This window comes from Antechinus flavipes, chromosome 1 (genome assembly GCF_016432865.1).
Source record: "Antechinus flavipes isolate AdamAnt ecotype Samford, QLD, Australia chromosome 1, AdamAnt_v2, whole genome shotgun sequence".
In the NCBI taxonomy this organism is placed as follows: Eukaryota; Metazoa; Chordata; class Mammalia; order Dasyuromorphia; family Dasyuridae; genus Antechinus; species Antechinus flavipes.
Genome location: NC_067398.1, coordinates 648,032,148 through 648,059,352, shown reverse-complemented (window position 1 = coordinate 648,059,352; position 27,205 = coordinate 648,032,148). Strand labels below are relative to the sequence as shown.

The 27,205-nt window shown below is 35.7% G+C and overlaps 1 protein-coding gene across 2 annotated transcripts in view; it reads right to left on the bottom strand.

The window, feature by feature from the left end:
- ARHGAP39 (Rho GTPase activating protein 39) overlaps positions 1-27,205 on the bottom strand; it is a 350,045-nt gene that overhangs the window by 114,512 nt on the left and 208,328 nt on the right. For both annotated transcript variants that reach the window (XM_051971244.1, XM_051971245.1), the window contains exon 5: positions 7,098-7,181. In XM_051971244.1, coding sequence (XP_051827204.1) covers positions 7,098-7,181 — 84 coding nt within the window. The remainder of the gene's footprint in view (positions 1-7,097; positions 7,182-27,205) is intronic.

The following is a 27,205-nucleotide window of genomic DNA, read 5'->3' as shown; positions in this document are numbered from 1 at the left end:
TGCCAACCTACGCAGACAAGAAGCAAATGAATGTAGGGGAGGAGTGACAGCAAGACATAAAAAAGGATGATCTTGGAGCCAAGAGACCTGAGTTTGATTCCTGTAGAGGGCTGAAACTCTTGAGTCATTGCACTGAGGTTGGTTCAAGTACTTGAGGCAAACTATTGATTGGACAATACTCTATGGGCATATGGTTGGAAAATGGTCCTTCTCACTATCCTGTGCTGGCTCAATGATTGGTGTATACAGAGGATTATAGGAGGGACTAGGGGGTAGAGTAAGACAAGCCAGAGTCACTTTTTGCAGTGGACGAGGAAGAAGGCGATTGTAGAGATTCTCTTCCATCCCCTTCACTTCTACCCCTAAAGACCAAGAATAAAGACTAAGGACTTTTGCTTATCCTGACTCCAGCTGGATTCTGGGACGTCCTGGGTGCTAGTGTAGTTGTCACAGATTCTCTCCTCAGAAACTCATTAATTGTGTGACCCTGAATAAATCACTGCACTTCTATGAGATTCCTCTGTAAAACGAGGTATCTCCTTTTATGCACTTGATCTCAAATGTTTCCAGGGAGAAATATATTATACAGATATGAATTATTATTACAAGTAGATGTATTTAATCTTTTTGTGGTCCTAATTTATTCATAGACTAAGCAAGATCATGTAATAAGAAATAAGAACTCCAATAAGCTACTGTCATTTCATTGAATTAATGACATAGTATACAGTATGCTTCACCACACTTTAGAACGAAAACTGACAAATTGCTCATATCAAGAGGAACCAAGTTGGTAAGAGGACTGAAAGTCATGCCATATGAAGATAGGCTAAAAGAAGTGGAGATTTTTAGCCTGAAAAATGTAATTGTTGTTTATCTAATGAACTATCAAGTAGAAAGGCCTCCCTGACCTTACCTGGTGCAAGACAGAAAAGCTGGGAATGATGGGTAGAAGCTGCAGAGATGCAGATTTCAACTTGGAAAAAACTTCCCACAATTAGAGTTGAAACAAAGTAGAAATATGAAGGGCATCAGCAGTAGTGATATCTTCAACACAGGAAGTGATACAGTGCAGGTTCGATAGCGATTTAGTAGTGATGAATTCTAAAGGGAAGGTTCCTATTCAGATGTGGGTTAGATGAGATCACCTCTGAGGTAACTTCCTGTATAATCTCAGAATCAAGAAATTGACAATGGATTATATAGTGAGACTAGTGCTTCATCGTAGTAAAGACAAAAAATTTCTTGTGGGAACTGACATTTTGAGAGCTCTGGGGAGGATGTTAGATACAGAGACATAACTTGAAAAGGAAATAATTTCAACCACAAAGTTAGAATACAGGATAGATACTGAGAAAGATGGTGTAGAAAATAAAGAACCTTTCCTAAGAAAATGGGCCGCTACTGTACTGGAAAATAATAATGTCTGGACAAGACAGAGCTCAAGGATTAATAATTTACTCACTTTGGGACAGCAAGCTGATGGTTCTATAGACATTGTTTGTAATGTTCTTCCCTAAAATATAATGTTCTGAGAGCAGGTTTCTTGGGGGGCTTTTGGGGGCAGCCTTCGTTTCAGTTCAGTGTAATCACTCCAAATGCAGCCAGGAGTTAAAATCCAAATCCTTTATTGTGTTCTTCAACGTCTTGAGCTTCAGCCCCTAGCTCCTTCCGAATGTTTCCAACCAGCACAAAGGTGGAAGGAATATGGAATGAATCTGTCTCCAACTCTGAGAGGGCTTCTTGTCTCTTTGTCGGCTTGTCCTTTAGTGGGCTCCTCCTTTTATATATGCTCTCTTAAATCTTGTGGAACTCTAATAAGTACTAAGAACATTACAGAATGAATTTTTGATTCATGCTAATTAATTTATCCATGCTAAATTAGATAATTATTGTCTCTATCAATTCCACTGTCTTAGCACCTTGTAAGAATTTCTAACATCTCCCACTTTCTTTTGGTTTAGAACATAGGTAATTTATGATCTCCCTGACTTCTCAAGGAGATGAGAATCCCCAAAAAGAAGGTGATCACACCTTCCCTGACTGCTCAAAAAAGGAGTGAAAACACCATAAAAAGAGGTGATCACATCCTCCCTGACATCTCAGGAAGAGAGATGAAAACACCGAAGGAAATGGGAAATCAAATCAGATTAGTGGGTTTTTTAAGGGGCTCACTCTTAAAACAGGTATGGGAGGTATTCATCAATATACATAATTTACATAAATTACATAAGCACATAGTAACATAACAGGCTAGTAGAGATGTAACAAATAACATGAATCAACATGTCCATAAGTCTTAGAAATAGTCCAAAAAGATCTATTGTCCATTGGTTCATGTGCCAGGAATCCAATAATTCCTGCAAGCTTTGAAGTCCTGCAATAGTCTCATCCTGTGTTAGGGAATCCAATGATTCCTGCTGGTTTTCAAGTCCTGCAACAGTCTCATTATCAGCCATATTCTTTCAGTGTCAGATGTTTCTTAGATCTCCTTTGTTTTGAGGTTTTTCTCCTTTTCTGTCTCTCTCCAGGTGCTCACTGCCACCCATCTGTTTCCTTTTCCATCTGTAGGAATACAAGCAAATCCTTTCTCCCAAGCACTTAACCTATCTAGTCCCTTCTATTTACCACTTTCTAAATCTCTCTTCATCATTTGGTAACTACATTGGAGCTGTTTGCACTGGACACTGCCTTGTTGGTTTAAAAGGCCTGTATTCTCCCCAATTGTAATCCCTTTCTGCTATCTGATTGCTTTTCTGCTGGTTGATCATGTAATCCCTTTCTGCCATGTGATTGCTTTTCAGCTGATAGATCACATCAGAGTCCTGACCTTCTAAAGACTCTCTGGGTGTAAACTCAGCTGTCATAATGCCCCCTCTGTCTTTTGTATGATATCTTGGAGCTGGGCCCTGCCTCTCATTTCCCTGGGTCAATCTACATTCTGAGGACCAGTGGAAGCCTCAGTTGTACTTTGGACATGGGGTTTTGGGTTTTCTCTCACCCTGTCCTCTCTGTACCTACACTAAGCTCTCAGATATCCTATTTTTCCACATTGAAAGCAACGACGAGTTTCTCTAGAAATCCCTTGCCAAGAGGGACCCTGTCTTCCCATGTTCATCATAATCTGGGTATAATAAACACTTGTGCCCACTGTGACACAGTGTCTTATGATCTCCTCTAATGGAACATCTTTGTGTAGTTCCCATATAATTCTTCTGCAAACCTCATTAGCATTTTCCTTAGCCAGTTGTCTGAATATTATTCTTATAGCTGCATTTTCTTCAATGGTTCTTGTGACAGCTATTTGCAAACATCCCACAAGATCAGCAAAAGGTTCATTGGGACCTTGCTCTATTTCTGTGAAGGCTTCCCCTTGATCTTTTCCTGCAAAGGTACCCCAAGCTTTTCTAGCAGCAATAGCAATTTGTTCATACGCTTCTATGGGGTAATTAATCTGTTCTGAATTCTCTCCATACTGACCTTTACCTGCTAGTTGGTCAAAAATGATTTGTACATTAACTCCTGTTTGCCTATTGCTTTGGGTTTGAATCCTACATAATTCATGATACTCCGAAAGCCACAACAAGTTTTGTCCAGGTTCTAAACATGTCCTTGCTATGGATTTCCAATCTTAGGGGTTAAGATTTTATAAGCCAAATTATCTAGTAACATCTTAACATACGACGATGTACCCCCATAAAGAGTGCAACATTTTTTCAAATCCTTAATTTTTTCCAGATCAAAAGGAGTGTATCTTTTCCTTTTTTGACCTGACGAGTCAAGCTCTTCAATCACAGGATATGCATTTAATTTTAAATCAGATATATCTTGTCCTTCCTTTTTTGCCTTAACCAATGCTTTTTGTGATCTTGTCATAGGCTGCTTAATAGGTAGTTCTGTTTGTGTCACTGCCTCTCCCCCTCCTCCTCCTTCTCCCTCCACCCATGAAGAATTAATAGAGGGAAGTAGGTCAGGGGATGGGAAATGCTTCTGTTGTGAAGTGCCACACTCAGAATTGTACTTAACTCCATTCTTATGTGATTTTTCATCCTTTTCACCTAATTTAGTTGGTACCTCCCCCTGCTCTTTCTTCTTTTTCTTTATTCTAACACATATAATTTCTTAAAGCCAGTTGTATTAAATTATATGTATTAAGTGTATTTTTGGAAATTGAATTTGGATTGGAATTGTAGTATTCACCTAATTGCTCTCCTACTAATTTCCATTCATCTGGATCCAATTCTTTTCCCATAGAGAACCAAGGAGATATGTACTGTACAGTTTCTAAAAGTTTAGTGATCTGCTCCCAAATTATAATCAAACCTTGGCTTTTCATAAGTCTGACAATGCTCTCTAAACATTTTCCTTGAATTGGAAAAGAAGGCTCTTTTCTAAACATCTGTCCCATTTTAGTTGAAATACTAGTTTAGCCCTTTAACAAAGTTTCCTTGTCTGTTTTTGTACTCACCCTAATTTCTGGGTCGAGGAGACTTTTCCACTGAAATCAGGATCAGAGGCTTTCCCACTGGAATCAGGATTGTGTCTGTCCCACATTCGGGCACCAAAATGTAATGTTCTTATTTAAATTATAAAGTTCTCTAGGAGCAGGTTTCTTGGGGGACTTTTGGGGGCAGCCTTCGTTTCAGTTCAGTGTAATCACCCCAAATGTAGCCAGGAGTTAAAATCCAAATCCTTTATTGTGTCCTTCAAAGTCTTGAGCTTCAGCTCCTAGCTCCCTCTGAATGTCTCCAACCAGCACAAAGGTGGAATATGGAATGAATCTGTCTCCAACTCCAAGAGTGGGCTTGTCTCTTCATGGGCTTGTCCTTTGGTGGGCTCCTCCTTATATATGCTGTCTTAAAGGTGTGAATCTTGTGGAACTCTAACAAGTACTAAGTACATTAGTAAACTAGAGAACTGTTAAGTACCATGCTAAATTAGATAATTATTGTCTCTATCAATTCCAGTGACTTAGCACCTTGTAAGAATTCTAACAATTGTTCTACAAAGATGAAAGTGTGTCAGAGAACCAAACCCATTATTTCTAGCAACATTTGCCTCAGAGGCAGAATAGAATGAGTCACTGGAACTATCTATCTAGTGGTGTTTGGTGATCAGCTGGGAGACAAGAAACTATAAAAGATGAGAAGGAAATTTTTTGATTATACTAATTAGGAAGCAGTTCTCTTTTAGCTTGGGAAGAAGAATGAATCATTATTATTATGAATGGATCTGTCATTTAGCTTTCTGGAGGAGTTTTAGTTTCTTCACCTATCCCTGGTATATAGACAAGAGACAAGAAGCAGAAATGCCATGGAAGAAAGTGCAAACAGATGAAATGGAAACCAAGAACACTAGAGTGAAGGATGAGATAACCAAAGGATATGGATAGATTGCTAAACAATGTGAATATGTATAAGAAGTCAGAAATTAATGATAAAGAAGATAATAAAGGAGACAAAGTAGAGAAATCTGGGGAGGAGTATATTACATAGAAAGGAAATAATAGAGAAACATTTAGGAGTAGGAATGGAAAGACTACACCAGGAAAAATATTTAATGTAGAGAGAATAATAGTGATAAAAGAATTTCTTAGGACCTGTGCTGGGAAACATTGAAAGTTTAAGTAAGATACAGTCATTGCATTAATGGAAGTTTATAATCTTGTAAATAAGATATAATAAACATACAGTTAATAAAAATACAAAATTGCAAATCTGGTACAATAGTGGAATAATGATATACGTAAAAAATGCTGATTATTTATATAACACCTCTTAAGCACTAGGCATTGTGTTAAGTATTTTATAATTATTATCTCAGTTGATCCTCTCAATGATCTAGAGAGTAGGGGTATTATTATCTCCATTTTATAGATAAGGAACCTAAAGCAGATAAAAGGCTTGCCCAGGGTCATAAAGTCAGTAAGTGTCTGAGGACAGATTTGAAATCCAGTTTGCCTGGCTCCAGGATGAGAGCTCTAGCAACTGTGCTGCTCTATGAAATAAAGTTATTTCAAGGGAATCCTGGACAATAGCACGAGCTGCATTTCCAATTGTCAGTAGCACAACAAAGATTCCACCCCTTCCCTCATAATAATTATGCTTGCTTCCTTGATCATCACTGTTCATTATACTTAACATATAGCAATAAGAAAAGAAAATAGCCAGATGATAAAGTAAATACAGTGTCAGTTTTAAAGTCAAGAAAACCTTCCTGAATTCAAATATGACCTCAAATATGACTATAACCCTGGCGACAAGCCACTCACACACGTCTACCTCAATTTTCTCATCTGTAAAATGAGCTGGAAAAGGAAATGGCAAAACACTTCGGTGTCTCTGCCAAGAAAACCACAAATGAAATCACAAAAAGTCAGACATGACTGAACAACAACAAAAATAAGAAAAGATTACCGTTCTGAGGCTTTGGTACACAACCAGTTTTCTAGCAAAGAAGTGTCAATATTACCATAAATAATTTCCTATAGTATCACCTTCCTTTCTCCCAATCCCAAGGCCATGATCATATGTGGTATGGAATGTATATATGCATTTTTCACTAAAAGGAGGGGGAAAATTCTATCCTTTTTATGAGAGTGGGGCTAAATTAACTGGGAAAGATAAGAACTCTAGGGATATTGTGTTGACTGCCAGAGAATTAGATAAAAAGAAGATAAGAATAAAAGGTAGCCAAAAGGATGAAAAGAATTTACAAGAAGTTATAAAGTTAATCTAATGGAAAAAATAACACAAAAAAACATCAATAGGATGTGGCTGATATGTATAAGATGAGGTATGAGAAGGCAAAGAAAAAAACTGGTATAACTAATGAGATAAATTGATCTAAGCTAAATTTTAGCTTGATAAAGAAAGATGCTAAACAGTTTGCTAAACACATAGATAAACATCTCCAAGAAGAGATCCCTTAATATGAATTCAGCAGTCATTTGGTGAAAGACAGACAACTTTGTTTATCTTGATTGTTTCAGGAGTCAGGTTATCTCCCACCCCCTACTGAATCTCAAAATACATGGAAGAGAACTCCTCTTTCTAATAAAAGACAGCTACGAAAACATGGAAGTAAACATTCACTACCTGTAATGAAGAAGTTGGCCTTCTGCATTGTAATCCCGATAAATCTCATAGTCCTTCTCAAGGAATACTCCTGATGGGGAAGAACTGAAACAGCAAAAGGAAAAATACATATTAGACTGAGCAAAAGCAACTTTAACATATGACAAATCATGGTATCTTTGATTTAGGAGTACATACACACTGTGTGTGTGTGTGTGTGTGTGTGTGTGTGTGCGCAAATCCAACACATCGTTTATTGGGACCCACGTTAAAACAGACTTCAGTGGCCATCTAATTCAACTTGTACTCAAAACAAGAATTCCCTCTGTAACATAAACAATCATTCAATCTCTACTTGATATCACCAATGATACCATCAGAATTCAATTGATAGAAATACAAGGTTTAAAATGCACTTTACAAATATTATCTGATTTTATGTTTACAACAACCCAGAAAGTTCATAACTACAATTATTATTCCTATTTTAAAGTGAGGAAATAGATCCAGAGAAACTGATTTGCCCATGATCAGTAGAGGAATCAGTCTGCAGCCCTTGGTAGGCTACTTTTTAGGCAGGAAGAATAAAGCCATCCTTAGACTCAAACAATCCAGTTTCAACCAAATTTTCCCATTCTACAAGTCAACATACAGATGCTTCAGGGCTTCTGTTAAAATGGGGCAGTTCCTTTGATGGGGGTGAACCCTGAAACACTCTTCTGTCAGGGACCCACACTTTGGTGCAATTAAGTGGTTTTATTAAGATTGGCCCAGGACCACTCCCTACTTAGTTCCAACTTAAGTAGTCTCATTTAACTGGAAATCTAGGCCTGGGAACAGTGACAACATTGAAGAAATCTCATTCAATTGAAACCCCAGTCTCAGATTTCCTATTAAAAAATTTTTTAAATTCCATTCTTTGCAGAAGTCTGAAGTAGTATGCTTTGCCAAGTGACCTCTCCTCTTGGAACAGTTGCCTACCAGGACTCCTGCCTGCTGTGAAGAGACCTCAGTGATAACCTTTTATTATTTCTTTGCCAGGCCCTTGTCACTAAGAAGTCAGTCTTTTTAGCAAAGCTGGCTTCTCAGTGCCAACACAATAAACTTCCCTTTTGCCAGTCAGACGTTTTGGATTCGTGGATTCTTTTTACATTGGACCTGCACTGACCAAAGGGGATTCCCACAACTCTCTGCAGTGCCACTAACCACATCACCTTCAGGGTGTGTATTTTCTAGTCTACATGCAGGGTCCTATTCCAACCCTCTAACTTTACTAAACTTCACTATTTATATATAAGATACCATCATAGTTTACCTGTTTCAAGTCTAATTCTACTGTAATCTCTTCTACCCCAGCAGCGAAAGTGATTTTTCTTAAATGAAGGGTCTGGGGGAGTAGGTCAATAAATTGAAATCTCTCCAGATTTCACTCACACACAGAACAAATCTGCACCTCAAGGCATACATAGATTGGTGAAAAATCAGGAAGATTTGAGGCAGAACAGGGGTCCTCCTGGTACAACCCAGGATCCCAAAAAAGAAGCCATGTGGGAGACTAACTTGTGAAATGGAAACACTTCTAGTTAACTTGCTAGAAATAACAAGTGGGGAGCCCTGAGGCTAGCTAGATTTGGCTGGAGCCACAGAAACTTTCACCTCCAGGACTTCCTGTGGAATTGGTTGTGATGACCCCATTTAGCACCCAGAGTATATTAAAATCAGCTGGAGTCAGAATAAGGGAAAATCCTTGATCTTTATTCTTTGCGGAGGTGAAGGGATAAATGGCAATACGAAATGAGAGCAGTCACAACACGAATCTGACCAACAGTGCCTCTGCCTCTTACTCCACCCACCAAATCCTCTGCAATCTCCTATACAACACATCCAGCTTGCACAGAGAGTGGGCAGGGCCATTCTTTCTCCAAGCATATATTAATAGAGTATTGCCCAATTGCTAATTAGCCTCAAGTGCTAAGAGGGACCTCAGTACAAGAGAGCTTCAAGAGCTTCAGCCCATTATAGTTGGTGGTCTAAGTTGGGGAAGGCTGATTAGGAACAGCAGGCCCAGCTGTGCTGCAGAGATGGGGCCTGTGATAAGGAGAAATCAGCATACCCAAAAGCAGTGGGCAGGGACCCTACTATTGGCCAACACTTGCAGGAGGGTGGAATTTTTGGTTTGGGGTTCCAGGTAAGAACAGAAAGCTTAAGTGAAGCTAGAATCACCCTCTCCCATTAGAGGCCTTTATACTTCCCACTGGAAAACAAAACATAACAAAACAATGAACCTGCAAAGAAGTACCCAACCACAGAAACTTACTATGGAAATAGGGAAGACAGGGCTTCAGCTTCAGAGAAAGACATTTAGGTAAAAAAATCTTCTTCTACCCCAAAGTGTGACATTAAATGGCTCCATACCCAGAAAGGATTTATAGAACTCAAAAAAGAATTTAAAAATCAAATGAGAGGGGCAGCTAGATGAAACAGTGGCTAAAGAGTTGGCCCTAAAGTCAGAAGAACCTGAGTTCAAATCTGATCTCGGACACTTAATACTTCCTAACTGTGTGACCCTGGGCAAAGTCACTTAACCCCAATTGCCTCAGCAAAAAACAAACTAATAAATAAGTAAACCCCTCCCCCCAAAAAAAAGTCAAATGAGAGACAGTGAAAAAAACAAAAATAAATAAAAACCAACCAAGAAAAACAAGATTATGGGGGAAAAAAAGTTAACCAACTAGAAAAGGATGTAGGAGAAGTCTTAAAGATGAGTAACTCTTTGAAAATTAGAATTGAGCAAGGAGAAATCAGTGAAGCTAAATATAATAAGAAATAACAAAACAGAATATAAAGAAAGAAAAAATAGAACAGAATGTGATACATAAGAAAAACAACAGATCTGGGGAACAGATCAAGAAGAAAAAAAATAAGAATTGGGCTACCTGAAAGCTGTGACCAGAAAAAGAATCTTGACACAATAATATAAGAAATAATCCAAGGAAATTGTCCTGAAGTGATAGAACATTGAGGAGAAAGTAGAAATAGAAAAAAATCCACTAATCATCACCTCAAGGAGATCCTTTATGGAAATACAATGTGAAAACATTGCCAAATTTCAAAACCTCCAGATCAAAGAGAAAATTTTGCAAGAAAAAAGAAAAAACAATTCAAATATGCTGGAGCTACAATTAGAATTATCCAAGACTTAGCAGCATCCACAATAAAAAACAAAAGATCCTGGAATCATATATACCAGCAATGAAAAGAACCAGGCCTGTTGCTAAAAATATCATAGCTAGCAAAATTATTCATAACAATGAATTTTTAAAAATGGACATTTAATGACTCTGAAGATTTTCTGAACTTTCTTGTAACCAAACCTGACATCACTGATGGATTATTTCAAAATGGTATCCTTCACAATCTCCAATGCCATCTACCAGCCATGAAAAACAAAGTCAGAGGTGGTATCAAAATCTTGCCAATTCTATTGTCTTCTGAGAGAGGCAACTAAAGTCTCAGCAACTCTTCAGAGGTTTTAAGATTATGCCCAAAGCAGAAAGTTTACAGCAATATAGAATATAGTCTTTTACATAGTAATACAGACTATAATAATAGTCTTTTACACTGCCATCTTATCCTGTGGAAAGTAAGATTCAAAATAAAAAATGTTTAGTTTGGTTTTATTTGCTATATAATAATTTTGGTACTGTGGATTTCATCTATTAAAAAAGTGAATATTTTCTAAAATATTTTTTAAACTGAGATATTAGTACAAAAGGTCCCAGAATTCTAGTGTGCTAGTATTGAAGAAAAATGTTTGCAAGTCACCAATTTCATTTTGTGTACTGCCATTTTATAGGTTATCAGAATCTCTAGAGAAGGATTAGTTTTGAGTAGGAACCTAACCTCCTCTTCCCCATAAATTCAATGTATCAATATTCACATTTTTTTTTAAACATTCAAGCCATTTTCTAGGAATGTTATCCCTTGAAAGCTCAGGATTGGTTGTAGTTTACCATACTTTCCAGAATAGCAGGACCAGGTTACAGTATCACTAACAGTACACTAACATGCCTATTTTCTCACAGTTCCTCTATAATTTATCACTTTATTTCTTAGTCAATTATGTTGATCTGATAGTTGTGAGATAGTATCTCAGAGATGTTTTACTTTGCATTTTGTTGATTATTAGTGATTTAGAACATTTTTAATATGATTATTTATAAATCTGGATATCTTTCTCTTTTTCTTTATTCATATTCTTTGACTATTCATCACCTGGAAAATGGTTCTTGTTCTTATAAACTTGATTCAGTTTCCTATAAAATCTAAAAATGAGATCTTTACCAAAAAAAATTGAGGGAGTGAGGAGAAATCTGCAGTAAGGAGAAATCTGCAGTAAGTTTTCATTGCACCATGTACCATATATACCAATGTATTGCTTTTCCTCTTATTTTAGCTGAATTAGCTTTGCTTATAAACAATTAAAATTTTAAAATATAATCAAAATTGTCTACTTTATTTTTCATGACTCTCTCTAGCTTATGAACTCTTTCCATATCCTTAGATCTGAGTACACTTTTTTCCATGCAACACCAATTTCTTTATAATGCTAACTTTTATATCTAAATCATATAGGCATTTGGAGTATATTTTGGCAAATGGTATGAGAGTTTAGTTTACAGCTGGGTTCTTTTGTTTTCCCAACAATTTTTGTTAAATAGCAAATTTTTGCCCCAATAGCTGTCATCTTTGGGTTTATCAAACAGTAGATTACTGTGCCATTTACTTCTGTATGTGGTATAATTAATCCATTTTACTGATCAACTTGATTTCCTACACAGTACAAAAGTGTTTTGATAATTACAGTTTTGAAGTATAGTTTGAGGTCAGGTACTGCTAGGCCTCCTTCATTCCCATGGTTTTTCACCAATTCCCTTTACATTCTTGATCTTTTATTCATTCAGAAGAATTTTGCTACTTTTTTTTTCTGCTCTATAAAGTAATTCTTTGGTAGTTTGACTAGTCTAACACAATTATTATTATTATTATTATTATTATTTTTATCGTAATAGCTTAACCCACCCATGAGCAATTAGTTCTCTGATGGATTTTCTCAGTAATACACAGAAATGCTAATAATTTACATGATTGTATTATTTATGTTGCAATTTTGCTGAAGTTGGGAATTGTTTTAACTAGTTTTTAAATTGACTATTAAAAAGACAACTTCATCTGAAAAAAGTAATAATTTGATTTCCTTTTTGTGCCTATGCTTATTCTCAATTTCTTCTTCATTTCTTTTTGCTATATAACGAATATTTTAGCCATATAATGAATAGTAATGGTGAAAATGGAAATCCTTACTTAGCTCTGATCTTATTGGAAAGTCCTTTAGCTTATTCCTATTGTAGATAATGCTAGCTCCTGGTTTTAGACAGATACTACTTATATTATTATATATACTTATATGTTATATTACATATTTTAAAAAGCTCTTCTTTATCTCTACTCTTAACAGTTTGTTTTGCTTTTAAATAAGAAGAGGTGCTACAACTTGTCAAAAAAATTTTTGTACCTACTCAATTCAACCAATATCCTAAAATTTTATTCTATTCTGAGAAGAAAATTCTATCAATCCAAAATTCTCTTATTCACTAATGGGAAATATGGAAAAACCCCACAAAAAGGGGAGTTTGCTCTCAAAGCAGCAGAACTGTTATGAATTTCACAGCCTAAACTGATGGATTCTCTGGGATTCTCAGATACTCAAACTCAACAGAGAGTTGATACCTTTAAAGGATTACTTATTCTTAATACCCATTCAACTATTTCCCCTGGACCTTGTCATCTTCAATTATTCCCTTGAACTAGTGGATCATCAATCAATCAATTACCAACATTTTAAAAGCACGCATTATTTGTCAAGCACAGTTAGGCATTTAGAATCTGATTTAAAGAACAAAAAAGGTTATTTTTTCAAGCACCTAATGGAGATAAGTACATATTTAACAAAACAGCAATAATTATAACAGCTAATATTTATATAATACTATGTTCCAGGTACTGTGCTAAATACTTTACAATTATTATTTTAATTGATCATCATGACAACCATGGGAGATCAATGTTATTATTATTATTCTCATTTTACAAATAAGGAAACTGAGGCAAACAGTGGTTAAGTGACTTGCCCAGGAGTCACATAAGGCTGGATTGAAACTCACCTTCCTGACCACAAAGTGTTCTATTCATTTACTTAGCTACTTCTTATCTATGTAGAGAACAAATACAAAATACTTAAAATACAAGATAATTTAGGAGTACTCCATAATTTGTGGGGTTTAGGAAGGGCTTCACGTTAGAAAGAAAGGGGCCCTAGAAGTTAAGGGAATGAGGAAGGGCTTCATTTTAGGCTTCCATTGATTCTATGGTTTAGCATTCTATCACAATTGAATAGAATCATGCTCATCTGAGCATGATTTTCTTTCTTCCTTCCTTCTTCCTTCCTTCCTTCTTTCCTTCCTTCCTTCTTTCCTTCCTTCCTTCTTTCCTTCCTTCCTTCCTTCCTTCCTTTCTTTCTTTCTTTCTTCCCTCCTTCTGTTCATTTGTTCATTCTTTCCCTTTCTCCCTCTATTTATTTATTTAAAACATAAATGCAAAAAAAGAAAATTGCACTGTGCCCAGTAGAACATCAGGGAAGCTTCAAAATAGGCAATGCATTTCCATTTCAAGAAAGAATATATAATATAACATTGTATTCATAATTGTCTATCTTTTCTTTTTTTTTTTTTGTAGTTTTTCTTTTATCCTCTGCTATGTACTTTTTACTTTATTCTTCTTCCTCCTCTTTTCTCCTTCTTCCACTTTACTCCACGCAGACTACAGTTAAGCACGGATATATTTACGTTTACATGTATATATACACCTGCACACACATTATTTTTATACACACACATATGCGGAGATATGCCCCCTTCTCTCTTTATATTGTATGTACACACACACAAAGTTTTCTCTCTTGATTGGATTCGTTTTTTTTTTTTTTTTAACTTTGACAGTGTCTGAGATCTACTACCCCTAATTTTTTTTTCCCTAATAGATTCTATTCCAGATCATTGTTTTTGTGTTTGGGTTTATCTCTTACGAGTATTCTTTCAATGCCTGATTATGGTACAAGGACAATCCCGAGATTCTGAAGATCACAGAGCAGAAGTGCTAGAGGGGGCTATGAAACTTTAAAGGTTTCAAATAGAAATCTTGACAGATTGTGTTATTAATTCAAGGACTGGCCACATTAAGTGTAGAATATCAGTCACCAATTGATGACTTTTTTTTTTTTTTTCACCATTAGCAAATCATAAAAACCACAAATGAAGGCACAGAAGAGTAGAACTCAAATCAATGAGCTTTTATCAGGTTTTAGAGAACACATATAGGCAAAAGATAGTTTTGGTTCCCCAACATCTTACATTATAAAGGGATAGTAGAGAGGGATACAAACAAGTTGTAAACAAATATATACAAACAAGCTATACATATGAAAATCTGGAGATAATTAACAGAAGAAAGTCATTACCAAATGAGAGATTTAGCTTGGCTTCTTTAGAAGGTGGTATTTTAGCTGGAGTTTGAAATAAGCCAGAGAAGCCAGGAGGTTGAGGTGATAAGGGAGAAAATTCCAGATATGGGAGCAGCCAGTAAAAATATCTGGAATTTAGAAGGGAAACAATAAACTGGGAAAACATTTTTACAATCAAAGGTTCTGATAAAGGCCTCATTTCCAAAATATATAGAGAATTGACTCTAATCTATAAGAAATCAAACCATTCTCCAATTGATAAATGGTCAAAGGATATGAACAGACAATTCTCAGACGAAGAAATTGAAACTATTTATAGACATATGAAAATATGCTCCAAATCATTATTAATCAGAGAAATGCAAATTAAGACAACTCTGAGATACCACTACACACCTGTCAGATTGGCTAGAATGACAGGGAAAGATAATGGGGAATGTTGGAGGGGATGTGGGAAAACAGGGACACTGATACATTGTTGGTGGAATTGTGAACACATCCAGCCATTCTGGAGAGCAATTTGGAACTATGCTCAAAAAGTTATCAAACTGTGCATACCCTTTGATCCAGCAGTGTTTCTACTGGGCTTATACCCCAAAGAGATACTAAAGAAGGGAAAGGGACCTGTATGTGCCAAAATGTTTGTGGCAGCCCTGTCTGTAGTGGCTAGAAGCTGGAAAATGAATGGATGCCCATCAATTGGAGAATGGTTGAGCGAATTGTGGTATATGAACGTTATGGAATATTACTGTTCTGTAAGGAATGACCAGCAGGATGAATATAGAGAAGACTGGTGAGACTTACATGAACTGATGCTGAGTGAAATGAGCAGAACCAGGAGATCATTATATACCTCAACAATGATACTGTTTGAGGATGTATTCTGATGGAAGTGGATCTCTTCGATAAAGAGAGCTAATTCAGTTTCAATTGATCAAGAATGTACAGAAGCAGCTACACCCAAAGAAAGAACACTGGGAGATGAATATAAACTGCTTGCATTTTTGTTTTTCTTCCCGGGTTATTTATACCTTCTGAATTCAATTCTCCCTGTGCAACAAGAAAACTGTTCGGTTCTGCACACATATATTGTATCTAGGATATACTGCAGCCCATTCAACATGTAAAGGACTGCTTGCCATCTGGGGAAAGGGGTGGAGGGAGGGAGGGGAAAAATCGGAACAGAATTGAATGCAAGGGATAATGCTGTAAATAGTTACCCTGGCATGCGTTCTATCAATAAAAAGTTATTAAAAAAATAAAATTAAAAAAAAAGTCTATTATAACCCCCGAAGTAAACATTCTTTATAAAAAAAAAAAATCTGGAATTGGAAAACTGAGTGTTATGTTCAAAGAAACACCTAGAAGGTCCATGTATATTATCACAGAATGTGATATGTGGAGAGGAGTAAGGAGAAAAAACTGGGAAAAAACCATAAAGGTCAGGTTTGGAATGACTTTAAAAGCTAACTAGAGGACTTTATATTTGATCTTAGGAGGTAATGAGAGTTGACTGCATTAGAAAGGGTTAGTTACCATAACTAGACTTAGACTTTAAGAAGATTCGGGCCGCTGCATGGTCTATGGACTAGACTGGGGAGAGACTGAAAGCAGATATACTTACCAACTAGTTATTGTTATAGTTAATAAGAACTTTCCTTAGGATATCGGCAGTGTCAGAGAAGAGAAGGGGATCTACAAGAAAGTGGCAATGAAGGCAGAATTGGTAGGACTGGGCATGTGATTGACTCAACTTGGTGAGACAAAGGAGACAAGATCGATCCCTAGGTTGGTCACTGGGTAAGTAGAAGGGAAATGGGTCCTTTGACAGCACAGAAAAATCAGAAAGAAAGGAAGGCCTAGAGTGGAAAGGTCATTAATTCCGTTTTGGATATGCTAAGATGGACATGTGGAGTTTAGAAATAAAAGGGAAGAGCTTGTGGCACAATGAAAAAGTCAGAAATCCTGAAATAGTACAGTACATCAATCAGTTATCAAGTACTTATTCAACACCTACACTTACCAAGCTCTGTGCGAGGCCTCTGATGATACAAAGGGCCTGCCATTCAACATCTTCTTGCTAATATTTCTAGTGTATGTACATGTGCATGCACACCCCCCCCCTAAACTACATATACTCATATGTGTAAATGCAAGTAATTGGTGGTGAAAGGGTATTTTTGTAGATGTGTGCGGTACTTATCTATATCTATCTCAAAACAAAGTAAGTTTTAAATTACTTAAGTATAACTTTATCTAAGCTATTAAACCAAATGATTATTTGCCACAGTTCATAATTGCTAGAAGGCATTCTGTGTTTGAGCATTTCATAGATATCTCAATCATCATGAAGAAAAAGTCAAATATTATGCTAGTCAATTCAATCCAACAATTATTTCTTAAGGACTTGCTGTGTGCAGAGTCCTATGCTGGGCACAGGAAACAAAAATAATTCTGACAATTTCAGCCCTTAAGGCTTAATAGTGTGTGTGTGTGTGTGTGTGTGTGTGTCTGCGTGTGCTCATGTGTGAAAGACAACTCTTTGATATTCTTAAAGATACTACAAGATAGTCTTAAAATATGAAATATCATTAAACTGTGAATACCAAAGTTAAATTCATAGATGAGGAAACTGAGACCCAGCTCGGTGACAGGACTTATGCATAGTCTCACAGACAAGTTTGTTCAATCTGCAAAAATGCAGCAGGGGAAAATGGATCAAAGACCTAAAAATTAGAATCTTGAAGTTCCTTTAGTTTTTGGCCTGAATTTCCTTCTCAGCAAAATAAAGGAGTTGAACAAAATGATCTCTAAGTTCCTTTTCAGATCCAAGTTTCAAAGATTTAGGAACATTCTGCTTCCATTATTTAAACTTATACAGATAATGCTATCCATTTCCTCAATATCAGTTTCTGCTTTCATGCTCCAATTGATAAATAATTTTATAGGAAAGGGCTGTCCATTAGAAAGTATAAGACACTAACTCATAGTAATACAGAAAGATCTAAGGAGAGAATAGATGCCAGAGAAATCATTATCTTATTTTCCTCAGGCAGAACTGCTTTGAAGGAAAAGAGAAAAATAAGTGCTGACCACATACCATGCCAAGAAGACAAATGGGCACAGCTGCAATATATATTAACTAAAGCAGGGAAATCCATGAAGGTCTGGGCAATGTTTGTCTATGCCAGCCACTTCATGTGGTGGTGAGAAGTTTCCGTTGCCAATCTCAGCCCAGTAGTTACATGCTCACACCTATTCCAGGGCATAAAGGCCGCAAAGGAGTTTCTAATCAAGAGATCTAATGTCTAAGAGAACCTTATGATCAAAAGGATTCTCCTTGGAACTTTGTAGGCTAAGAATCCTCTCATTCATCTTGGCTATATAGTTAACAGAGATAGACTTATGATGGGGGAGGCAAACTTGCTAAGTCACATGAATTCCTACCTCCCCTATCCACTACACCACTATTAAAGTGATGTAAATAAAACAAAGGTCTGAACATGCCATTCCCCGATTTAAAAGCTTCAGGCACTTGATTATTTAGATGAGCAGATTAATTGGATTGCCCAAGTTCAACACAGTTAGCATATGGGCAAACTCAGAATTTGAACCTAAATCTTCTTATGACGAGTACAAAACCCTTTCTCTTACATCAAAGTTCTGTTAGGTTGTTACAGCCTTAAAAATAATTTAGTCTAACCTTTTTGTTTTATCTCAGCTAAGGATTGAAAAAATTAAGTGACATTCAAAATCACAAAGCTAGTTAGCAGGAATTGTGACTCATGCCACATGACCACCATAGTCTTTCTAATGGTGCCTTGGTGACGCATTATAAAAACCCATCGCTCTAAAGAGAGAGAGCCTAGACTGTCTCATGCTCAGCAGTCTTAAAAATACTGTGGTTCCAACCACGCCACTGTAATTCACAATTTACTTGCATCACAGAACCTAATTAAATAGTTCCGCACTAACTTGGGATGCTCCCTCTCACAAGGCTGCATCTTGCACAGCACTGCAGCTCAGAAATCCCTCCCCACCTCGTGCCTGGATCCTATAAACACGGCCCGAAGTCAGAAACAGATGGGGGTGGGGCAGGGAAAGAGATGGGGAAGCATCTGTCATGTGTTTGGCACGCAGCATACAGTGAGCAAGACAGACTGCACTAATCCCCAATCATGCCGATGTGTCATGCCCATCACTTTAGCAGCACAAGAAGCCCCCTACTGTGCCAGCAAATGGTAACAAATGGTCCCAACCAATTTGCAGCCTCTCCCTCTCTCTTCTCAGGAATCTCATGAAAAACAGGATTTGGGAGAAACTGTTAACATGTGGAGCTTATGTGGGCACAAATTCCTTTTTTTGGCAACCTCACTTTACAGGCATGAATATTGTCCCCTAAGGTTTGTTGCCATAATCTGAAGAGGCCACTACTCTGCCTCCAGACGCACCTGTTGCTTCCCAGAAGCAGGAAATATGGTGAAAAGCAGCCTTGTAGGGAGGCAGGAGACCTGAGTCTGACCCCAGCTTGAAGTACTTCCTATGACTACTGGCAAGTCACTCACCTTTTTGCAAAGGTGCACCTTATGCAAAATGAGGATCATGATATTTATATCCACTACTTGTGCATATAAATCTTTATAGCATGACATTATTTATTATGTAATTAAAAATAATTTAATTTAATTGGTGTATGATAGGCCCCATAGGCCTCAGAGAAACGTAAGCTCATTTAGGACAGGGACTGTTTCCTTTTTTTCTTGGTATCCTCACATTTTGGCATTCAGTGACTTGCACATAAGCATTGTTTGTTGACTTGAACTGTTGAATCTTCATGATCTCCTGCCTCTTCAGAGGACATTTCCCTGGAAAAGCTGATGTTGGAGATGGGAGTTATGACTAAAGTCAAAGATAATCTAGCTTCCTTTGATGATAAGTGCTTCTTGCAATGAAAATGCAGTAATGCTGAGGCCTAGGTCTAATGCGCAAGATGTTTCCTTTAAGTTTTGACAGCTTCTCAGACAGAAAGAAGTACTTACCTCTTTCTATAGGTCCTTAAGAACTTAAGTTTTTGGTTAAAAAAGAAAAAAAAAGTCTAAACAAATGTGATATAGAGAAAAGTGCTCGAGGTTTGAAATCAAAGCCCCACTTGCTACATTTCTAGTGGTTAGCATGATCAAGTCATTTATTTCAGGACTTCAGCTTCTTTCACTGAAAAATGAAAGAGTTGAATTAGATAAACTCTAAATTACTCTCAATGCTAACATGATATAATTCTTGATATATGAGCTGCAAGGCTAAAGGCTCCACTCTGCTAACCTGCAGAATACTGCCAAACTCCTTCAGAAACATCTAAATAATTCCTTCTTGTTTTGACATTCCTGTTTTCTCATACATGTCATGAGTCCCAAAGGATGCAGTATGGCAAAGTCAAAGTCAAATCTGGAAGACTGAATTTCACATCTTTCCCTGACATTTGCAAATTGTATAATGAAGAGCAAGTCACTAGACTTCCCTCTGATCCTAGACAACTAATGGGCAAGTTTTAGGCAACTTGGTGATTTGTAAGGGGGAGAGTAAGATGCAAATTTCTATGTCAGAGATTCTCCACACATATAAAAATTTAGGTCCAAAACAAAAAGAAATAGAAAAAAAACCAAATAGATCAATTCAGTTTTATAACACAATGACAACATGCATAACAGTACACACAATTATTACATTGTAAATATAAAAAGAAGTGGCTCAAAACAATCTCCTCTGTACCTTAGGAGCAGACCTCAATCTTTAAAATTGAACAAAAATTCAAAAAGAGCTCTAACCATATAGAGCTATTATAAAGATATTATGTTAGCCTAGAGTCAGGATGGTTCGTCTTCCTGAGTTAAAGTCTGGCCTTAGACACTTAATGGTTGTGTGAACTTGGGCAAGTAACTTAACCTGGTTCTCCTCAGTTTCCTCGTGTCAAGTGAGCTGGAAAAAAACTGGCAAACTACCCTACTATCTTTATTAAGAAAACCCCAAATGGGCTCAAAGAGGCTTGGACATGAATGAAAAAAATAACAAATGGAAACAACAAAAAAGAGGAACTCAACACTTTAATTATAATTAGCTAACTTGACTCCATAGAAAAAAATGAAAAAATATACTTCTTTTTCTTCTTTACTGAGACTGAATACAGGGATATTTCACATAATATCAGACCTAGGAAGTTATACCAAACTGTCTTATGAAAAAAAAATTCTCTCTTTTTAAAGCAAAGGACATCTCTTTTGCATTTTTTGATATCACTAACACTTAGCAGAGTACCTGGCATACAGAAGTTAATTGCTAAATATTTACTGACTGACTAAGGTAGAGAAGAATAGGTTTAGCTATTATGGTGACATTAAAAAAAAAAGAGAAAATTTTTAAAAAAATAAAAGCAATAATAGCGGTAGTTATTTAAGTGGTCTATTAGAAACTCTGGCTATCAAAATCCTAACTAGAACCAACAGAGACAATTAAAGATAGGGAGTCAATATCTGAAAAATAATGGTTGACAATATTTTTTCACATACCTCCAAGTGCAAAAGTATTTTTTCTAAGACCATATCCACTGACACAGAAACATCCAATTTGAATGAACAAAGAAAGCTTGATGTTTTTTGTCTGTTTTTATACTTCTAGACACATGCAATACTTCCTTTTGAATGCTGACTTAAAAAAAGCATACAGTGTGCTAATCCTTGAGTTCACTTACTCTCTTCCATAAACAATAAAAAATCCTCCTACTATGACTAAAGATTGTGTCACCTTCTTGGCTCAAGAAGCTTCACTAGCTCCCCACTGTTGTCAGAATAGAATTCAAATTCTCTTAAGCTAGCATTTAAACTTTCTACTATATAGTTCTAATCTATCTTTCTAGTTCCTTTGTAGTTAGTATTCCAGGTTTAAGTCAAACTCTTGTTCTGCTTTCCTTGCTTGCCCCACTGCATTCATAAACACCATTTCTGTTTTGGTGTCTCTATATTTATGATACAGTTCCTTCCTCATATCTATCTACCTTTTGAAATCTCTTTTCTTTCAACATACAATGGAGTGATTAGTGGAATGATTCCCACTTTGAAAACTTTCTTTACCAATACCACATAATCCCTCATTACTCCCTCTTCAAACTGTATCTCTCCTTTATCCCCATCACATTCTACTTTCTGTCATAACCAGTTGTGTCTTAGTCCTATTCCCCCCTTGAGGGGAAAGGGCTGTTTCATCTTTGTACCCCCAAGAGTTGAACACTAAGTCCAGAACATAACAGGTGCTCGACAAGTGTTAAATGAATGCAATGTGGCTGCCAGATTGCCTCTGCTTGGAAGAAGGCTCATTTCCAGAACAGAATCAATGAAATCACATTAGGACTATATGAATCATTCGAGTGCTAAGAGCATAGTAAAACAGCCTCCGTAATTGACATAAGACTCTACTTCTCACTGGTGCAGTTTAAAAAGACATAGAAGAGATAGCCTGAAGCTGTATAAAATCAAAACAGAAATCAGGTTGGACATGTCAACCAAGCACGGTGGGGAACCATGCAGCACTACCAATCAGCAGAGTCAGTGAGAAGCCCCTGTGGCTCTGCAGAGGAAACTCAAAACAATCTCCTCTGTACCTTAGGAACAGACCTCAATTTTTTAAAATTAACAAAAATTCAAAAAGATCTCTGACCATATAGAGCTACTATAAAGATTGGTGAAAAAAATACACTGAAGAAATTAAAAAATAAATTTGATGAAATATACACACACATTATATATATATACACACACACACATATATAAAAATATATATATATATATATGTTCTACATACTGAACATTGATGTTTATGGAATAGATGATACTGAAGATGAATATCACCCTATACTGAGATGATATATATTTTTTATTATAATTTTTTATTTACAAGATATATGCATGGGTAATTTTTCAGCATTGACAACTGCAAAACCTTTTGTTCCAATTTTTCCTCTCCTTCCCTCCATTCCCTCCCCCAGATGGCAGATTGAACAATACATGTTAAATATGTTAGTGTATAAGTTAAATACAATATATGTATACATATCCATACAGTTATTATGCTTCACAAGAAGAATTGGACTTTGAAATAATATACAATTAACCTGAGAAGGAAATAAAAAATACAGGTGGACAAAAACAGAGGGATTGGAAATGCTATGTAGTGGTTAACACTCATTTCCCAAAGTTCTTTCACTGGGTGTAACTAGTTCTATTCATTATTGAACAAATGGAACTGATTTGGTTCATCTCATTGTTGAAGAGAGCCACGTCCATCAGAATTGATTATCATATAGTATTGTTGTTGAAGTATATAATGATCTCCTGAACCTGCTCATTTCACTCAGCATCAGTTCATGTAGGTCTCTCCAGGCCTCTCTGAAATCATCCTGCTGGTCATTTTTTACAGAACAATAATATTCCATAACATCCATATACCAAAATTTATTCAGCCATTCTCCAATTGATGGGCATCCACTCAGTTTCCAGTTTCTAGCCACTAAAAAGAGAACTGCCACAAAGGTTTTTGCTTTAAGATCTCTTTAGGAGAGGTGGCAGTCAGAAGCAAAATACTGGTAAAAAGAGAAAGGAAAGTATAACATGGGGAAAACAGGATAGTGGGAAATACAGAATTAGTAATCTTAAATGTGAATGTGAATGGGATGAATGCTCCCATAAAATGGAAGCACACAACAGAGTGCATTAAAACCAAAATCCTACAATGTTATTTACAAGAAACATTTACAGAGCAAAGGTAAAATGCTAGAATAGAATCTATTATGATTTAGCTGCAAGGGTAGCAATCCTGACCTCAGATCAAGCAAAAGCAAAAATAGACCTAATTAAGAGAGATAAGAAAGGAAACTACATTTTGAGAAAGGGTATCATAGATAATGAATTAATATCAATACAAAACAAATTAGCACCAAGTGGTATAGCATCCAAATTCCTGGAAGAGAAATTAGATGAGTTGCAAGAAGTTGTGAGTTGGAAATCTATACTGATATGGGATCTAAACCTTCCTCTACCACAACAAGATAAATCTAACCATAAAATAAGTAAATGAAAGAGGTGAATAGAATTTTAGAAAATTTAGGTATGATAGATCTTTAGAGAAATCTGAATAGGCAAAAAAAGGAATAGACTTTTTTCTCAGTGATACATGGCACATACACAAAAATGACCATGTATCAGGGCATAAAAAACCTCATAATCAAATGCACAAAGGCAGAAAATATTAAATGCATCCTTTTCAGATTATGATGCAAAAAAAAATACTTGTAATAAAGGGCCTTAGACAAATAGACAAATTAATCGGAAACTAATTAAACTAATCCTAAAGAATGAGGGGATCAAACAACAAGTCATAGAAATAATCAATAATTTAATCCAAGAGAATGACAATAAAACAACATACCAAAACTTATGGAATGCAGCCAAAGCAGTTCTTAGGGAAAATTTTATTATGTCTAGATGCTTACATGAATAAAACAGAGAAAGAGAAGATCAATGAACTTAGCATACAACTTAAAAAAGCTAGAAAAAGAACAAATTTAAAAACCTCAATTAAATAGTAAATCAGAAATTCTGAAAATCAAAGGTTAATAAAATTGAAAGTTAAAAAAACTATTAAAGTAATAAACAAAAAAAATCAACAAAATTGATAAACCTTTGGTTAATTTGATTTAAAAAAGGGAAGAAAACCAAATTACCAATATCAAAAATGAAAAGGGTAAACTTAACACCAATGAAGAAAAAAAATTAAAGCAATAATTAGGAGCTTTCCCCCCCAATTGTATGCCAATAAATCTGATAATCTAAACAAAATGGATGAACATTTACAAAAATATAGATTGCCCAGATTAACAGATGAGGAAATAAATTACTTAAATATAGTCCTATTTTAGAAAAAAAAATTGAACAAACCATTAATGAACTCCCTAAGAAAAAATCTCCAGGACAAGATGGATTTGCAAAGGACTTCTACCCAACATTTAAAGAACAATTAATTTTTATACTATATAAACAATTTGGAAAAATAGGGGGAGGACTCCTACCAAATTCCTTTTATAATAGATCCTTTTATGATACCTAAACCAGGAAGGCTAAAATAGAGAAAGGAATTTATAATCCAACTTCCCTAATGAATACTGAGGCAAAAATCATAAATAAAATATTAGCAAAGACATTACAGCAATTTATTTTTTTTGGGGGGGTTCTCATTACTTTTTTTTATTATTATAGCTTTTTATTCACAAGATATATGCATGGGTAATTTTTCAGCATTGATAATTGCAAAACCTTTTGTTCCAATTTTTGCCTTCCTTCCCTCCACCCCCTTCCCCAGATGGCAGATAGACCAATACATGTTAAATATGTTAAAGTATATGTTAAATACAATATATGTATACATATCCATACAGTTAATTTGCTGAACAAGAAGAATTGGACTTTGAAATAATGTAAAATTAACCTGTGAAGGAAATAAAAAATGCAAGCTGACAGAAACAGAGGGACTGGAAATGCTATGTAGTGGTTCAGAGTTCTTTTGCTGGGTGTAGCTGGTTCTATTCGTTATTGAACAAATGGAATGGATTTGGTTCATCTTGTTTATGAGAGCCATGTCCATCAGAATTGATCATCATATAGTATTGTTGTTGAAGTATATAATGATCTCCTGGTCCTGCTCATTTCACTCAGCATCAATTCATGTAAGTCTCTCCAGGCCTTTCTGAAATCATCCTGCTGGTTATTTATTACAGAACAATAATATTCCATATACCACAAATTATTCAGCCATTCTCCAATTGATGGGCATCCACTCAGTTTCCAGTTTTTGGCCACTACAAAGAGGGCTGCCACAAACATTTTTGCACATACAGGTCCCTTTCTCTTCTTTTAAGATCTCTTTGGGATATAAGCCCAGTAGTAACACTCATTACAGCAATTTATCACCAGGATAATACATCATAACCAAGTAGGATTTACAGCAGGAATGCAGGGTTGGTTCAGTATCAGAAAACCTATCAGGATAATTGACCATATCAATAACCAAACCAATAGAAATCATATAACTATTTCAGTAGATGCAAAAAAAAGCACCTGACAAAATACAATGCCCATTCCCATTAAAAACATCAGAGAGCAGAGGAATAATTTTCCTAAGGAGAAAAAAAAATTCCTTAAATTTAAATTTCTGGAATTTTCCTTAAAATGAAGTAGCATATATCTAAAACCATCAGCAAGTATTATATGTAATGGGGATAATCTAGAAGCATTCCCAAGAAGATCAGGGGTAAAACAAAGCTGGCTTTTATCAATACTATTATTCAATATTATAAAAGAAATGTTAGTTTCAGCAATAAGAGAAGAAAAAGAAATTGAAGGAATTAGATTAAGTAGTAAGAAAACAAAACTATCACTCTTTGCAGATGATATGATGATCTATTTAGAGAATGCTAGATAATCAATTAAAAAAACCCACTAGAAACAATTAACAATTTTAAATTTTAGCAAATGCAGGATGTAAAATAAATCCACCTAAATCATCAGCATTTTTATATGTTACCAATAGAGCCCAGTAGCAAGGGATAGAAAGAGAAATGCCATTTAAAATAACTATAATATATTTAGTGGTCTATCTGCCAACACAGGTCCAGGAATTACATGAACACAATTACAAAACACTTTTCAAATAAGTATAGTTACAGCTAAGCAACTGGAAAAATATCAAGTACTCATGGATAGGCTAACCTAATATCATAAAAATGACAATTCTATCTAAATAAATCTACTTGTTTAGTGCCATACCAATCAAACTGCCAAAAAGTTACTTAAGAGATAGAAAAGTATTAACAAAAGGTCAAAAATTTCAAGAGAATTAGTGGAGGGAAAATGCCAACGAAGGTGGCGCAGAGATGAGAGACCTAAAACTATAAAAAGTAATGGTTATGAAAACCATTTGCTACTGGCTAAGAAAGAGTATGGATCAGTAGAATAGGTTAGGTTCACAGAAACCAACAGTCAATGACTTTAGTATTCTAGTATTTGATAAACCTAAATATTCCAGCTTTTGGGATAAGAGCTCACTACTTGACAAATCAGACATAAAGGATGACAATATAAGCAAATTAGGAGAACAAAGGTTAATCTTACCTTTTAGATCTGTGTAGAAGAGAGAAATTTCTGGCCGAAGAACTAAAGAACATTATAAAATGCAAAATGGATGATTTTGATTATATTAAAATAAAAGAGTTTTGCATAAACAAAACCAACACAGCCATAAAGGGAAAGCAGAAAGCTGGGAAAATTTTCTTACATCCAGTGTTTCTGATAAAGGCCTCATTTTTTAAATATATAGAGAATTACATTTATAAGAATTTGTAAGAATACAAGCCATTCCCCAATTGCTTGTCAAAGAGTATTAACAGACATTTTAACATTTTCTAGATGAAAAAAAAATAAAGCCATTTCTAGCCATGTGAAAAAATGCTCCA